The 17,110-nt window shown below is 51.9% G+C and overlaps 1 protein-coding gene across 5 annotated transcripts in view; it reads right to left on the bottom strand.

Moving 5' to 3' along the window:
- AFAP1 (actin filament associated protein 1) overlaps positions 1-17,110 on the bottom strand; it is a 142,714-nt gene that overhangs the window by 11,102 nt on the left and 114,502 nt on the right. For 4 of the 5 annotated variants that reach the window (XM_049630241.1, XM_049630238.1, XM_049630237.1 and 1 more), the window contains 4 exons: positions 14,089-14,234; positions 7,347-7,464; positions 3,704-3,961; positions 1,223-1,337 (listed from right to left, as the gene is read on the bottom strand). In XM_049630241.1, the coding sequence (XP_049486198.1) occupies positions 1,223-1,337; positions 3,704-3,961; positions 7,347-7,464; positions 14,089-14,234 (637 nt within the window). The remainder of the gene's footprint in view (positions 1-1,222; positions 1,338-3,703; positions 3,962-7,346; positions 7,465-14,088; positions 14,235-17,110) is intronic. The other variant, XM_049630240.1, reaches the window with a different exon arrangement.

Here is a 17,110-nt window from a genome sequence, read left to right as displayed (position 1 = left end):
CTCCGAACGCCCATCACAGTGCAAACAGGAGGTCGCTAAGTCAGGTGCCGAGAACACCTGAGGGGTTACTAATGAGCCGGCTGGCCTCATCGTCACCACCACGGAGAACGTCTACCAGCCAGCGGCACCGAGCCAGATTCAAAAAGTACAGACACAACTCCCCACGCGATCTCCGGAGTCTGACTCCCATCCTCCTCCCCTAACACATCCACACCCGCTCAGGAGCTCCCGGACCTCGTAACGGCCTGAGCCGCAGCCCCTTTACCAGCAGGTCCGGCCGAGAGCTTCCCCAAGACCCGAGCAGCTGGGCGGCAAGCACCCTGCGTGTGCTGCCTGGGCAACAGGCCCAGCTGCCCCGCTGGCCGAACGAGTCGGGGCCCAGCGCCGCCGGGGCCGAAGCAAATCTGCACGGGTGTGGACGGCGCTGTCACCTGAGGTGAATCCACCGCAGGTGGGGAAGGGCACCAGGCGCTCGGGCGGGCTGGGTCCCCCCTCGTGTCCTGCTTCTGCTCTGCTCGGCCCCCTGCAGATGTGGAGTCTGACGGCAGTGCTCACTCTGGTTCCGTTACTGGCCAGCTGTGAGATGCTGCGGGAGCCCCTCGGTCTCTCGGAGAGGATTTCTGCGTCTGCACGGCGGGGCAGACGACACTACCTGCCCTGATAAAGAGGCCGGGCGAATCAACAGGGGACCGCGAACATCGGCTCGCAGACCGTAAGGCGGGGCACGAACACGCATCCCGTCAACCTTCCGCCGCTCTCGTGCCTGGAGACCCACGGGACACCTCAGAGACGTCACAGAGACCACAGCCACTTGTCTACGCCGCCAACACGGGGAGCCGAGCTCACAGAGCGTTCGCGCGGCTTGACAGAAGTCACTAAGTCACCCGCAGACTGGGGACGCAAGCTGACGTCTGCTGACCCGAAGCCCAGGGCGCCTACAATCGTGTCCTAGGGAAACAGCGTCAGAGCGGTTGCACGCCGCCTATACGCCCAACCGGTCAGCTTTGCTTCTCCTCTCATACAGCACTCAGAAGAGCAGAGTTAGAGACCGTCACCCGTCTTCAACCCGGCAAGGAGGCAGGGTGACGATGAACGCAGTCCCCGCTCTCCACCGGACCCCCACACCCGGCATCTCTACCCGAGCAGGTGAGAAGACGGCTCTTACGGCCCCAGCCCTGCGAACCGCACCTGAAACTAGGAAGGATCCGGACGGTGAACTTACTTGAAGGCGTGCGCTTCACGCTGGATGCCGAGTCGGCTTGTTTTTGCTGACTGCTTGGAGTCTTCCCCTTCCCCGGGACCCCACCGGAGGCTGCGGGGGGCTTTTTACCCTTCAGCTGTCAAGACAAGCAGAAGGAAATTAAAAACAGACAATAAAAAATACTTTTTGTTTTCAGTAAGTTGTCTCAGTCTCTGAATCCTTCCTATAACCTAGCACGGACGGAAAGCCAGCGTGCTTTCCAAACACTGAGCTGCTGTGGTTTTCCTGCTCTGGCTTACGTGGGTCTGGAGCGGAGGTCCGAGGCCAGTGAGGAACTTGGATGCCTCCAGTCGGGATGCAATGAAAGTTATATACGCTTCTATTGGGAGATCAGAAACGCTAACCAAGAAGCTGGCACAGGCAGTAGAACGTCCGAGAGCATTCGGTGGAGATTCCTAAAAGTTTGCGTTTCTAAAAATGAACGGCTCGTCTTTCTGGGGGATTCTCTTCAGGGGAGCGGCATGGCCGAGCATCAGATTTCTGCTCAAAGGGCCCTGCCACTGCCTGACGTCCTCATGGGACAGGTAACCGCCTTCTGATTCACGGGTGGGTCGGACGACAGAAGCAAGGAGAGCGACACAGGACCAGTATGAATGCAGTCGGTTCTTGGGAAAGATTCAACGGTACCTCTACTCCTTCACTGCAAGCCAACAGACGCTGGGTTTTGCTTACGTGACACACGTGGACCTGACTTATGTCATCAATCAACCCAGAGTGGCGGCAAACGTCGACTCCAGACCCACGCTTGCCCACGATGCTTCGTTTGCTGCTATTGTGGGCCCAGTGGTGGGGAGGTGGACAGACGGAGCTTCAGGCTCTGACTCTGTGACTTGGGACACACTGAGCAAGTCGCTACAACTTTCGGAGCTTCCATTCGCTCATTAAAAAAAACCATAAATAGGGGCGCCTGGGTGGCGCAGTCGGTTGGGCGTCCGACTTCAGCCAGGTCACGATCTCGCGGTCCGTGAGTTCGAGCCCCGCGTCAGGCTCTGGGCTGATGGCTCGGAGCCTGGAGCCTGTTTCCGATTCTGTGTCTCCCTCTCTCTCTGCCCCTCCCCCGATCGTGCTCTGTCTCTCTCTGTCCCCAAAATAAATAAAAAACGTTGAAAAAAAAAAAAATAAAAAAAAAAAACAACCATAAATATACCGAGTCCTCCCCACAGGGTTCCTAAATAAGTCAGGTGACACGCCAGACACGTGCACAACATATGGCAAACTGTAGGTGCTCACTAACTGAAAGACCTCTGCATTAAACAACAGGTCCCTTGTTATTTGGTCAAAATGACCAAACTAGCACAGGAAACCTAAAGGCGCTACTATTCAACTTACAAAGTGTCTCCTACCTTAAAACAGAGTGAAAACGAATAAAAACAAGCACATCGAAATGACGTATCGAGTCATTCCAGACTCATCTGGGGACAAAGCAAATGTGCCAGATGGCATACTTGTCCCACAATTTCCACCTAACAGAACTTTTATGCCAATAAAAGGAGAGAAGTCCGTAGACACATTCGTGTTCACTGAGTGAATCTTCACAGATCTGAGCAGCGGTTGTTAAAAATCAGAAACAAACAAACCTTCCCTGGGATTTTGGTGAAATCGATGAGCTGGTTAGAGCTCTGCCAGCCTCCGCCGTGCGAAGCGCTAGGACCTTACCAGGCAGTCACTGCTTCGTACGGTTACCCCAAAAATGGAGCAAAAAGAATGTAATTTAAAGTGTACCCCTCTGCTTCATGTTTGCAGAGTATTCTCATATCGTGGTGCTTAGATCTGTGTGCCGAGTACAGAAAGTCCTCGGGCGGAAAATGCATGAACACACCAGATTAGCACTGACACAGCAATGTTATCGTCTGCCGTAACTAGGAGGTACAGAGCAGACAGCAGTGCAACATCCAGCTTATTTATTCAGTGATAATCCAAAATCCTCATTACTACTTGGTTTTAGGCAGTACGCTTTAGACTCGTTACAGAAAAACACTGTAGCATCTTGAAGATCCCGTTCTATGTTTAAAGACCAAAAGCAAGTCGTACCTGGAGTCCAGCGTTCCTCACGTACGTGCGATGGGAACATATTGTAAGGAGCTTGCAGTGCAAGAATGTTCTGGAAAGTTATACTGTCCCTGTCCTTTTTTGAAACCTTTGCCTTAAGGCAACGTAATGCACAATATCCACTGGGGAATTTTCCAAGAATAGAAAAAGAGCCAGATTTAGGCCAAGAAACACAGTGCTTAAGCCATGAACTAGATAGGAGTGTTTGATCAGTTCCTGGGCAGCAAAACATCGATTGCATTTGCAAATTCTGTTCTAGTTGAGGACAAAATCCCGCTTCACCCTTGATGGGTCTCAGCCACTGCGAGCTGGGGGCTACACTATCCTTGTAACGCCCTGCAGGAGGCCCGCGGTTCAGACAATTCTAGAACAGGATGGAAGGAGATGCTGTACCTGGGAGCTGAGCCCGACAGAAGACGCCCTCCCCAGAGAAGAGGTGTTAGTGGCAGACTGAGTGCAGGAGGGAGGGTATTTGTAATGGTTACAGGACAGTCTGTCGGCAGACGGCCTAGAAGCCTTTCTGTCAGCAGGCGGGTAGCGCGCAAAGATTTTCGGAGACGGCAAGTTATCGTACAGGACTGCGTTATCATAGAGCACCTCTTCTCCCAGGCCTCTGGCACGGGAAGCAGGAGGGCCGTCTTCAGGGTCCCACTGCAACACACAGCTTCGTCGTTAGTGCCCTCGGCCACAGAAAGCATAGCAGAGACATTATTAGTACCCCCCAAAACGCATACGTGTACCCCACACCGTTACCAAGAACACACACGCGCATGCACACACACGTAAGCGGACAACTTTTCTACTTTGGGAGACTCAGGAGGGGTTGCTTTTTTCCTTAAGATCGTTCCCAGGGTAGCTGGCTTATGAAGTTTTTGTTTCGTTCCTTTCTTTAAAAGTAGAGGGGAAAACAAAGAGGATTTGACATTTTTTCTTTAAAGACCCCAATTTTGGAAGTCCTAATCCAGAGAGCGGAAGCCATGTGACAGCCTGGGGGCCCAGAAACCTCGAGCTCCGGCCCAGAAAGCACTTTACTTTATAGTAACTACTACGGCCCAGACGTTTTAAGTGCTTCGAAACTGTTGACCCCTCTATGTCCCCCGGGGAAATCTCAAGATGCGGGAGGAGACCGCGGCACAGAGCCCGGCCCCAGCCGCGCACGGTGCTGCCCCAAGCTGCGGGTGTGCCAGGGTGAACACCACCTCCTGACTCTGCCTGTCTGTCACGCACGCGTCAGCGGCTCAGGTGTTACAGGTGACCGTCAGTGTGCACCCGGGTGCCACACTCTGTTCTACCTGAAGAAAGCACAGCGACCCAAACACAGTCTGTTGAAAGAAAGAAATCAAATCATCACAGAAAAGAGGACGTTTCAGAATATAGCGGATATAATGGTGTTGTTTCAGCAGGAAAGGTTTTTACAAAGGACTAAAATAACTAGGGGCCACTTTAGAACAAGGACATTCAAGTATAAACTAAACCCAGACTCAGAACCACAGCCAGAGACCTAAAGGTCTTCACAAACTGCTTTGCACTTTCCAAAAAAGAGAGAAATATTAATTCCTAGGTTGTGCTCATTTTACCCTATTTTTACATCCTTCTGGCAGCACACTGTAATTACAGCCTTTTGTCACAAAAATAGAAGCAGTCTGAGTCTCACGGGAGGGACGTTCCGTCTCTTGCAGCCACTTGACGTGTCTATTTCTGTGATGCGGGGACCCGCCCGCCATCTACACGCCGCGGCCCCTGCGCACAAGCCTGGGCTGACGGCCCCGCTGGGGCAGCCCGGCACACAGCTGTCCAGGGTTATCTGAACGCTCTAGACTGGACCATCACCTCCCCAAATGCCAAAGGATCGAGTCGCATGGAACACTTAGAAACTGACACTCCACGGACGTTTCTAGATTAAAAGTACCTCAGAAGGTCCCTTTTGAGACCCGCTTTTATCTTGCGCTGGCGTCAGGGGGGCACCGAGGGTCAAGGATCACGGAAGTCGAGACCCTGACAAAATGCCAGGTTTGGGGTCAGAAAGCACGAACTTCGTAAAACCGAGGAAGGAAGCCTCCCGAACAAGGGACGGCCTGGTGCTGGAGCCCGGAAAACAGAAGCAGTTTAAAGAGGAGCCCTGGCTTCCAGGAAGCCCTCAGCAAGCGAGAGAGCCACAGATACTGCGCCTGGGACCTCAAGTTGTCACAGCGCCGCACACACGTGCAGAAACAATTCCTAAATGCAGAGTCCTTCCAGAATGGTGGGTTTTTATGTCTGAATCGGACGACGCTGCGGGTGCTCCAAGGAAAGCTCATTCCTGGGGACGGGCTGAACCCCCGTGACACAAACCTAAAGGGATGGAGGGGTGGATGGGGCGTGCTCGTGCCAGCCCACCCAGCTCTCCCTGAGCCCTCCGTGCGGAAGGTAAGGAAGAAGGCAGAAAACCCTTGGAGGAAGAGGGACGCAGAAGGGCCTTTGGGTGGGAAGGCCCAGAGACAGTTTTGTGTGTTGTCCTTCCAACACAGGGGGGGGGGGCGCCTGGGACCAAGGGCTCAGAGAAGCTCACGACTACGTGGGAGCGAGCGGGTGGCTGGGCCTACACCAGGGGTAAGGCCACTCTGTCAACAGGAGCTGGTGGCTGCACGGAGCAAACGGAGGCCAGCACAGCCAGGGGCCGGCCCTAGCCAGTGCCTAGGAAGGCAGGGAGACGGCCCGAGAACCTGCTCTCACAGGGGCCACCATGCAGCCCTCCCCGAGTCGGAAGGCCACTGGGGGACGGAGGCTACAACTCCTGCGTTGTGTCTTCAATCCCTAGTGCAGACCCTGGGCGCTAGGGGCCATGCGGCCAATCAGGAAGGAGGGAGAGAGGATGGGCAGGCAGGGAGGAGGGACTGCGCGATAAGGAATCCAGTAAAGAGCCTGCGGACGGGGCCCTAAGGGGAACCCCAGGGCAGGCCCGAGGGGGTAGAGGGAGGAACGCCCAGGGCAAGCTATCCAAGACCCTGGGGACAGACATGACTTCACTGCATTTGACAGCCAGCTGGTCACCTCTGACCCAGACCACGTAACCTTCTTTTCAGTTTGCTTCTACTTCTGAGCTCCAGGAGTCCTTGCCTGACCCCCGCACTTCCCTCGAGAAGGCCGTGATCTCCCGGTGCCTGCCTTGGGCAGGTGTGGATTTGATGACCACACAAAAGAGGGGGCTGATTGGGGACGTCCATCCAAGTACCGAGAAAAGAACAGGTGAGCAAAACAGCAGGAAAAAAGTCCAAAATACCTTCCAAGATTTGAAACACAACCATAAACACATTCTATGCCAAACTTTGAAACGTATCCTGACACGATGCCAACTTTAAGCCCACCCAATACCGGGGGACCAACGGTAAGATGGTTTCTCGAGGGCCTCTCCCCTGGTGGCCCGGAGGACGGCACGGGGCCTGGCCCAGGGAGTGTGCTCAGTGACGGCTGTTCTGTTCGGCAAAGAATGTGGAGACGTGGTAAGAGTTTACTGATGAGGTCCGCTCATTGCGTACAGGACGCAAAGTACCGAGAACCGAGCCGGCCAGCCTGAGGCCACGCAGAGCTGTCACTGAGCACCTGCACTGCATTCCTACGGGCAGATAAGCCGCTCTGGACCAGGGGCCGGGCGTCCCGGGTGCTCCAAGGCCACCAAGGGGGAAGACGCCTTGAGTCTGAGGTGCGGCCACTACGCCGAGGCAACACGTCCCTTCTGCTCCCTGAGAACCGAGCCTGGGCCCTATTTTGACATATCTGAGGTGCCGTCCTACGTCCCACATTTTAGGATGTGTTGAGACACAATGACGTGGACGCTGAATGGCAGCCTACTGGTGTCCAGGTACCCACTTGCTCAGATGCACACTAAGGTCACAAACAAGCCCGGGAGAGAGGGACACGGGTTCCATCCCGCCTCAGAGCACGGCCAAAAGCCCTCTGGCGCCTGGCCGGAAATCGGGGCCCCGGATTACAGGAACCCTCGCGCTGCCCCGCCTCTGACACAGCCGAGCCCGGACCCCCGTACGAGTGGCGCACTCACCGAGCCGTTAATGCAGGGGACGTCGTCGTAATGCAGCGCCGTGCCGCTGGGGTGGGCGTAGCCGTTGGAGGTGCTCCCCAGGTACGGGTTAGTGGAGACGCCACGCCTGTTCATGAAGCTGCAAGAAAGGAGGTGAGTTAGGCCGCTCCAAGCCACCCAGAGTCTCACCCGAGATGGGCTGGACGCTCAGGCCAGACCGGAGGTGACGGGGGACAGAAAGAAGCGCGAGCCGGCACGCCGGCAGAAGTGGGGTGCTGGGTTACGGCAAGGACAGGCTGCTCTCCTGTAAGACTAGGGAACGCCGCCTGCAGGGCTGCGGCCAGGACCGGAGATCACGCATGCCGGGACATGACGCGGTGCCGGCACGTGACCCAGCTGTTCAACACAAGCGACGGGTTTCCTATCTGCAGTGCGCGGCAGGGGCGCCCGGCCGGCTGCCCGCTGGCTGGGGCTCGGCCTTGACCCTCCGCTGGGCGCGCCCCGTCTGTGGCTGCTTTGCAGAGCTTCCGTGCTTCTTCCAGGAGCCTGCTAACATGAACGCCCTGAGGCAGAGACTCCCAGCTGGCAAAGCTGAGGTATTTACTATGCGGCCTTTCTGGGACTGTTCGTGGAGCCCAAGCTCCTTAGGGCACTGTCAGCACGCGCTTCTCCAGTTCCCAGTGTTCATGCAGCATCGCTACCTCAAGCCACTCGCCTCCCGCGGGCGCCTCCTTCCCTGACAGCGGCCAACACGTCTCCAGGGGGAAAGCCGGGTGGGGCCGCCCCCTGCTCTGCCCTGGCAGCCGTGACGCTCCCACGGCAGTCAGAGTGCCGCGTGGCCTGCGGGGCTCCACCGCCAGCCCGCTACCTCCCTGCGTCTCCCTCTCAGCAACCACCCTGCAGGCCCCCCTGCGCGGCAGCTTTGCGCCCGAGGTCCCTCTGGTCTTTCAGCCCCGGTGGGAATTTACCCTGGCACATGAGAGCCCCTCCCCGAAACCCCACAGTAAGGGCTTCAGTGCCGCTACCCTTCTGCTTGTGCGTACTGCTAATCGCCACCTGATGTGTCTTTATGCTCGTCCCCCACGACGTCAGCCTCGGGAGAACATGGCCGTGGTCACTCTTGCCCATTCCTGGACCTCAGGAATCTGGCCACAAGGCGCTCGGCCGATACGTGGCTGGATGTGTGCACGTGTGAACGGTTTACTCGTGAAGTTTATGTTTGTGAGAAGTGAAAGATGTAAATACCCAGGGAGGAGATAACCCAGACAGCACCCTCTCCAAACTAAAATAAATAAGTAAACAGCTAAACTAAAGTAGCCTCCGGACTTCAAGATATATTACAAAGCTGTAACCATCAAGACAGTATGGCACTGGCACAAAAACAGACACGCAGATCAGTGGAACAGAACAGAGAACCCAGAAATGGACCCACAAACGTATGGGCAACTCATCTTTGACAAAGCAGGAAAGAATATCCAATGGAATAAAGACAGTCTCTTCAGCAAATAGTGCTGGGAAAACAGGACAGCGACAGGCAGAAAAATGAACCTGGACCACTTTCTTACACCAGACACAAAAATAAACTCAACATGGATGAAAGACCTCGATGTAAGACAGGAAACCATCAAAATCCTCGAGGAGAAAGCAGACAAAAACCTCTTTGATCTTGGCCGCAGCAACTTCTTACTCAACACGTCTCCGGAGGCAAGGGAAACAAAAGCAAAAATGAACTATTGGGACCTCATCCAAATAAAAAGCTTCTGCACCGCGAAGGAAACAATCAGCAAAACTAAAAGGCAACCGACGGAATGGGAGAAGATATCTGCAAATGACATATCAGATAAAGGGTTAGTATCCAAAATCTACAAAGAACTTATCAAACTCAACACCCAAAAAACAAATAATCCAGTCAAGAAATGGGCGAAAGACATGAATAGACACTTCTCCAAGGAAGACATCCAGATGGCCAACCGACACACGAAAAAATGCTCCACATCACTCATCATCAGGGAAATACAAATCAAAACCACAATGAGATACCACCTGACACCTGTCAGAATGGCTCACATGAACAACTCAGGCAACAACAGATGTTGGCGAGGATGCGGAGAGAGAGGATCTCTTGCACTGCTGGTGGGAACGCAAGCTGGTGCAGCCCCTCTGGAAAACAGTATGGAGGTTCCTCAAAAAAAAACTAAAAATAGAACTACCCGACGACCCAGCAATTGCACTACTAGGCATTTATCCACGGGATACGGGGGTGCTGTTTCAAAGGGACACATGCACCCCAATGTTTATAGCAGCACTATCGACAGGAGCCTAACTACGGGAAGAGCCCAAATGTCCGTCAATGGATGAATGGATAAAGAAGATGTGGTATGTATATACAATGGAATATTACTCGGCAGTCAAAAAGAATGAAATCTTGCCATTTGCAACTATGTGGATGGAACGGGAGGGTATTATGCTAAGTAAAATTAGTCAGTCAGAGAAAAACAAAAATCATATGACTTCACTCACATGAGGACTTTAAGAGACAAAACAGATGAACATAAGGGAAGGGAAGCAAAAATAATATAAAAACAGGAAGGGGGACAAAACAGAAGAGACTCATAAATATGGAGAACTGAGGGTTACTGGAGGGGTTGGGGGAGGGAGGAGAGGCACTAAGGAATCTACTCCTGAAATCATTGTTGCACTATATGCTAACTAATTTGGATGTAAATTTAAAAAAATTAAATTAAATTAAAAATAAATAAAAGGCAGGAAATCCTACCATATGTGACAACATGGATTAATCTGGAAGACACCGCACTAAGTGAATTAAGCAAGTCACAGAACAAATACTATATGCTGTACCTTTATTATCATTGAGGTGAGAAAATAGTTTTTAGTCTCTATCATCCGCCCGGTTTTGTTTATATAATTGGCTTTCCAAATACAAAACTAATGTGATATTACAAAAAGGAAAAGTTCTTAATGAAAACTAATAAAATGTGAAATAGTCATGTTATGAAAAGAGTTACGGAAAAAAAATAGTCTGGAATAAAAATACATGTATTTTGAAAAAATTGTGTTTCTTCACGGGATCTTAGATTTCTATGGTAGCTAGGTGCATAAAAATGGGAGAAAATGAGACTGGTGAGGGCAGGCCTGGGAAAGAGGTCTTACAGCGAGGCCAGCCTGTGGTTCTGTGAGGAGAGGAGGAGCCCGTGGTCCGAGGGGGCCCCTTCCCATCTGTCTGTCCCATCCGTCTAAGCACAGGCACCGCCTCTGCTGGGCCAAGGCCACGTGGTCCCGCCCCACACGTGCACTCTTCAACGTGAAGAGAACTGACACAAATGTGTAGGATGATTCTATGAAATTACATATAGGAACAGGAAATGTGTAGAAAAGAAAAGACAAGAAGAGAAAAAACTTAAACAAAAAATTTAAGAACTCTGCCATGACAGAAGGTTTTTTGTTCAAAGATATGTATTTAAGGTTTTCTAATTTAAATGTCCCATTTGAAGGCATCATGGGCTGAGTCACCGTGTGCACGTGTGGTCGGCGAGCACTGTGACACACAGCCACCGTGGTGGTCACGGACCGCGTGTCGGGAACACGCACGGCGGGGACCGTCGAGTGCTTGACGTGTGGCGGTGGGCACGCTGGGGCACAGTCGCCAGGAAGGAGTGGGCTCCAGCAGGGGCGGGACAGAAGCTGGGAACAGACCCCAGAGAGGTCGCGGACACGCGGGACGGCCCCGCTGGAAGAGGCCTGGGCCTTACGGCGGGGGACCTGCACCCCCCACAGGTCTCCGGGCCCTAAGCTGCAAGGCGAGCCCCGTCTGCGTGCTAGGCCCCCGTCTTCTGCCTGCTGCTCTTTCCACAATAGGGGTTTTAACCAAACATAAAAGTGGACATGAGACAACAGAGCACACGCTACCTGCTAAATCAAAACCGTAAGACACTCACAGAAGTACACGTACCGTGCGTGGTAAGATACGGACTGCCAAGTGCACGGATCTGGGGCACTGACTGAGTGCATTCACGCTGCTGGGCGGCCGGCACCGCCCTCCACCCCAGACCTTCCTCCTCTGAACCTCCGTCCCCATGACACCCTCACTCCCTCCCCGCCCCCGGGGCCCTGGGCCCGGCGTCAGCTTCCGGCCTCTACGAATCCACCAGCTTCAGGCCCCATGGGAGCGAGGCAGACAGACCGCGTCCTCTTGCATCTGGCTTATTTTACCGAGCACCGTCCCCGCAAGGTGCATCCCTGTTTTAAGGGGTTCACGGGAAGGCGACTCAAGACAACAGCTCCCTTCCGGCCTGTCCACTGCCCTCTCTGCGTCCACCCTGATCCACAGCCTTTTAGCGTGTGGCCACTACTTCCATAGCCTCCTCGTGGGTCTCCAAGGGAGTGTGACTTGAAGTCAGTTTCGGGAAGAACATTCAGAACGTCTCTCTTGTACCATATAATCGATACATCTCACTTAAAGCTAGGCTAGGCCGTGGGAAAACAGGTTCCAACTGTTTACCGTTATTAATATTCTGAAATACGCTACTTTTCCCGGGAGAATTTAAGTTACCATTTTTTTTTTTACTGCCCTCTTCCCAAAACACATCACTGTCCTTTCCCCTCACACATACCCAATGCACAGACACACGTCCCCCCACCACCAAGACCTTGGAAACATTCATTAACCAGCTGCCATTTGCGTCAAAGCAAAAATTAATTTACTCCCAGGACATTTATTGTACTGGCGAGCTGCCATAATTTATATTCTGAACATTATTTACTTGTTAAACGTCTTCTCTCAAGTTTTGTAAGAATTTTTAGCTTGCAAACTGACAAACGAAAATACACTTTATCGCTAACATCTATAAAGATTTTAACGAGGTACCAAAGAGTCTTGCAGCCATAAACTCCTGGCACGCATCTTTTTAATAAATGATTTCTCACTATTGCAATCTACGTTCCTTTCTCAAAAATGTGGCCTCCCCACATTTGGTTTAGATTAATATTCCGCTCATTTGGAAAGCCAAGTTTTGTTCTGGGGGAAACGCGGCCACTCGGGGCCTGTCAGACACGCGATGAGTACTTTGGTGATTACAGCTGAGGTCACGGGTGCACTCGGAGAGGCTCCAGAATCTAGTAAATCCCGAAGAAGCAGCTAAAAACCATAACCTCCTTTCTTTCATGTCACTCTAGACACGGAGATTTTGCAAAACCCAGTGTGATAGTACATTTCTTAAAAAGCCGCTTGATTAAACGTTCTTCGATCACTGCATGTGTCGAATGACGGGGGGGGGGTTCACTGCGATTCACCTGCATTTTGTTGCCTAGACAGGGTGTTATCACAGAGAAACGACGAATATGAACAGAAGAGTCAGTTGACTCAGTGACTTGACTGAGTCACTCTGATTCTGACACTAAGAACAGGAAGTCCGCCCTTGAGAAAAACCGCTAAGCGTTACTGGAGATCTGCTGGAAAAGCTGTACCCAAACTAACTCATGTTGTCAAGGCTATCGATTCACCTCAGTTGGGGGTAACACGTGGCTCGATCCCTAACATGAGCCCACGTTCCTCTATTCGCCCCAGAACATCTCAGCCAAGCAAGAAATGTTCAGTCCCCAGTGCCGCTCGAGGGACACAGGAACACGGCTCAAATTCGCCGTGGACACCACGTGTGTGGCAAAACGGATGGCGGGACCCGGGGGGAGCAGGCGAGTGCCAGTGTGGACACGGGGGCTCATCTTCTCCGCACTCAAAGGGACTCACCGTCTGAGTGAGGGTCTGCCCACGGCTGCCGGCACGCTTAGCACCACGTGTGGATGGTGAACCCCATCGCCCGCTTTGTTTCTACCCACCTCGCCTCGGTCCTTACAGACTGTGAGGGAAGCAGAAGCAGGCGCCTGGGGATCGCAGACGCAAGACCGGGAAAAGCCTGGCCTCTCCAGAGGGAGCCGAGGCACCGAGAGCCTACAGACCACTTGCCCGGAATCTCCACATAGTAAATGCTGCGCGGGACCCGCCTGGGTTCCTTCCTCCTCACCCAGCACCTCCCCAGCACAGCCCCAGGGCACAGGCTTTCAGACCAGTGTTATTATGAAACTGGTTTTGGCCCCTGGAACTGCCCGCAAGAGTCTCGAATGCCCTCGGGGGTCTGGGGCCCTCACCTTGAGAGGTACTGCTTTGTCATCATTGCGTTACAGAAATAGGAATCAAAGGGATGTTTTCAGACATACAAGCCTGTTTTTAAAAATGAAATCGCAATTTAAGTTTTAAAAGTACATGACTGATGACTCTGAAAATTCCGCCCCGCTGAAAGCAATATGGAAGTCACGTGTCGCATCAAAGCGTTCCCTGAGCGCAGGGGCCAGAGACCTACGGCCCGCAGGCCACGGCCAGCCGGCCACGGCCAGCCCACTGCCTGTTTCCGCAAATAAAGTTTTATCGGGACGCAGCACGGCCATTCGCTGATGCGGGGTCTGTGGCTGTGGTGGCAGAGCCGGGCAGTTTTAACAGGGAACGTGGCCCACAAAGCCGAAAACACTTCTGGCACCTGATGGAAAAAGCCTGCCAACCTCTGCTCCAAGAGAAAGGGCTCCAACAGAAAGTGGGAACGGCAAACATTTCGGCAAAGTTCAGATCAATGTAATGCCAAAGGGAGAGTCGTTAGTAGTCTTCCTTCCCCCTGAGGCTACGCACACAGGGAGTGAAAAAATCCGTGAAAAGGGAGCACTGTTTAGCTTTGGTGCCACTTCCCAGGGGTCTTACCAGAAGGTTTGTTTGGCTGTCTGGATGACGTTCGCGGACGTCTCCACGTCGATGTAGTCGTAGTGCAGGGCCCCGGGGTCTGTGGAGGACCCCGTCTCAGCCAGCAAAATTCCGATCCATCTGCCCATGTCCTCTGAGGAGGACGCCTAGCGGGGGAAGGGAGAAGCGTGCGTTTACGTAAGTGATGGTAACGAGCCCCACACTTCCCAACCTCAGCAGAGACGGAGCGGCAGAAAAGGGAAGGGAACAGGAAGCACGGAGCGGGCACAGAGGACGGAGCCGCGGTCCCGGCCTGAGTGACAGGCCCACGCTGCGTGCACACCAAGCCTGGACACCGGAAGTCACGCATGGACTTACGCCCAAGGAACAAGATTGAGCCCCGCGATGCCGTCCGGTCTGGGGGACGGCAGCAGGTGCAAGGTGTGGAAATTGCTATGGGAGTGAAATCGCAGCTGAAGGAAGCAGCCTAGAAAGTGTCTGGCCAGAAAAAAGGAGCCCCCCAGCCCCGGCCAGCCTCACCTGGCATCTCGATGGGGCCCGCGCCTCTGGGGGGCGCCAAACCCTGTCCCACTGCGGCCCTTGGGGGGGGGGGGGGTCTCCTAGATGGGCCTGAAATGGCAATCTTAATTCTCTTAAGATAGCACAAAAAATCAGCGAAGTTTTCTACCAGTTTATATAAGTGTAGACGAGTTTATATAACTTTATATAAGCGTAATCACGTTTCACAGTCATTGCCCCGCTTGGTGCATGGTATAGCTTTAAGATGTTCGAAATGGTCCCCATCCCAAATTTGATCCGTTGAATTTGCAAGTCGGAAATATATCTTTAAGATCCTGTTCATTAAATTTTTAAATCATCCTTATCGTGTGATTTAGAAAATCGGATACTTTACTTTATAACGGTATTTGAAGCATTTGATTAATCAAAATACAATGTTTAAAAAGGTAGGGGATGCTGAGTTATTAAGCACGTAAGTTAACAGAATGAGAAAGAAATATTTTTACTCAAATGACTAAATTTTAATATCAAGACAGATCTGCTAAGTTAAGCTTAAAGACTCCAAGAAAATGAAGTTTTGTATTCGTAGCCTTGGCAAGTTGGAACGCTGATCAGAATACACATAGTTGTAAATATTCCCAGAGCCATTAACACGAGAGGAGCTATTTTTCTTGTGATCATAAAATTGGCTGGCGGTAACAGCTCCCTCCTGGCCGGTAGGGCGTGAGGCCCCAGGACAAAGCAAATGGGCTCGAGCTACGCGCCTCCCCGGGGGAGAATGTAACCAAAGTTTGGGGAGTAAAAGTGAATTCATTTAAATACTTGGGTAGGGGCGCCTGGGTGGCTCAGTTGGTTAAGCGTCCGACTTCAGCTCAGGTCATGATCTGGCGGTCCGTGAGTTCGAGCCCCGCGTCGGGCTCTGGGCTGACGGCTCAGAGCCTGGAGCCTGTTTCCAATTCTGTGTCTCCCTCTCTCTCTGCCCCTCCCCCGTTCATGCTCTGTCTCTCTCTGTCTCAAAAACAAATGAACGTTAAAAAATAAAAAAATAAATAAAAAATAAATAAATAAATAAATAAATACTTGGGTAAATAAAAATCCCAAATGTGTTGTTCTCTTTCATCTTTCTGTCCTTCCCCAAACAAAATCTGGATCAAGAAAGTATCTATGACTCAATCAACACTGATTCATCTGTAACTATTTTATCTAAGCATTTTTAAAAGCGTTTTAACGCGCCACGTAATGTGTGATTGATATAGTGACACTAGAGTTTATTCGTTGTTTTCCTCATACTTTATAGAATTTTCTAATAGGCTTTTTAAAAAATAACCCTCTGATGCTGGACTGAAATTAGAGGTCTTGGTTATGATCATAACTTTTAACACAGATGTGGGTGTGTGAATGCACATATGTATATACATGCACACTTAGAAATATGTACCACACATGTAACACATACACATGCACGCACACACACACACACACACACACACACCCCTATTTCCTACTCCCACCGGGGGGATTCCACTAGGAGCTGTCCGGAGACATGGCTGGTTCCAGGCCTGGGCCAAGGGAAGGTACGAGATCAGTCTGGAGCATCTTACTGTATCACAACGTAAGGAAAATGCTCAAAGAATGAAGGGGACCGTGGCATCTTATTACAGGGACACAGCAAGGACCACAGGGGCAAAGTTCAGAGGGACTTCTGCTGGCCAAATCTGGGAGTTTTCCACCAAAGTAAATCATGACAATAAGGCATTATAATCACTGAGAAAAACAATATGCTGTGAATCCCCGCAGATATACGTACATAAGGGATTAATAATTAACGGGAGGAAGGGAGACCCTTCCTTACAGTAGAGGCAAACTAAGGAGCACAGAAGGAATAATGGGAATCCAAAGTGTGATTTAGTTGCCACTACGATGGTCGCCTCATCAATGGATGCCAAAATTAGCAGGTGAAATTCTGAGTGATAACAGGGTATCTACATAGACGGCCTCAAAGTAACTTCCCCATGATGCTTTTAAAAACAAAGGGGGGCGCCTGGGTGGCTCGGTCGGTTGGGCGTCTGACTTCAACTCAAGTCACGATCTCGCGGTCCATGAGTTCGAGCCCCGCGTCGGGCTCTGGGCTGACGGCTTGGAGCCTGGAACCTGCTTCCGATTCTGTGTCTCCCTCTCTCTCAGCCCCTCCCCCGTTCATGCTCTGCCTCTCTCTGTCTCAAAAATAAATAAACGTTAAAAAAAAAAAAAAATTAAAAAAAAAACCCAAAAAACAAAGGGAGGGGCGCCTGGGTGGTTCAGTCCGTTAAGCGTCCGGTTTCGGCTCAGGTCACGATCTCTCAGTTTGTGAGTTTGAGCCCCGTGTCGGGCTCTGTGTTGACAGCTCAGAGCCTGGAACCTGCTTCGGATTCTGTGTCTCCCTCTCTCTCTGCCCCTCCCCTGCTCATGCTCTCTCTCTTCCTAATATAAACACTGAAAAAAATTAAAAAAAAAAAAAAAAAAAAGACAAAAGGAAGACAGTGAC

This window comes from Panthera uncia, chromosome B1 (assembly GCF_023721935.1).
Source record: "Panthera uncia isolate 11264 chromosome B1, Puncia_PCG_1.0, whole genome shotgun sequence".
Lineage (NCBI taxonomy): Eukaryota > Metazoa > Chordata > Mammalia > Carnivora > Felidae > Panthera > Panthera uncia.
This window is presented reverse-complemented; position numbering and strand designations above follow the sequence as displayed.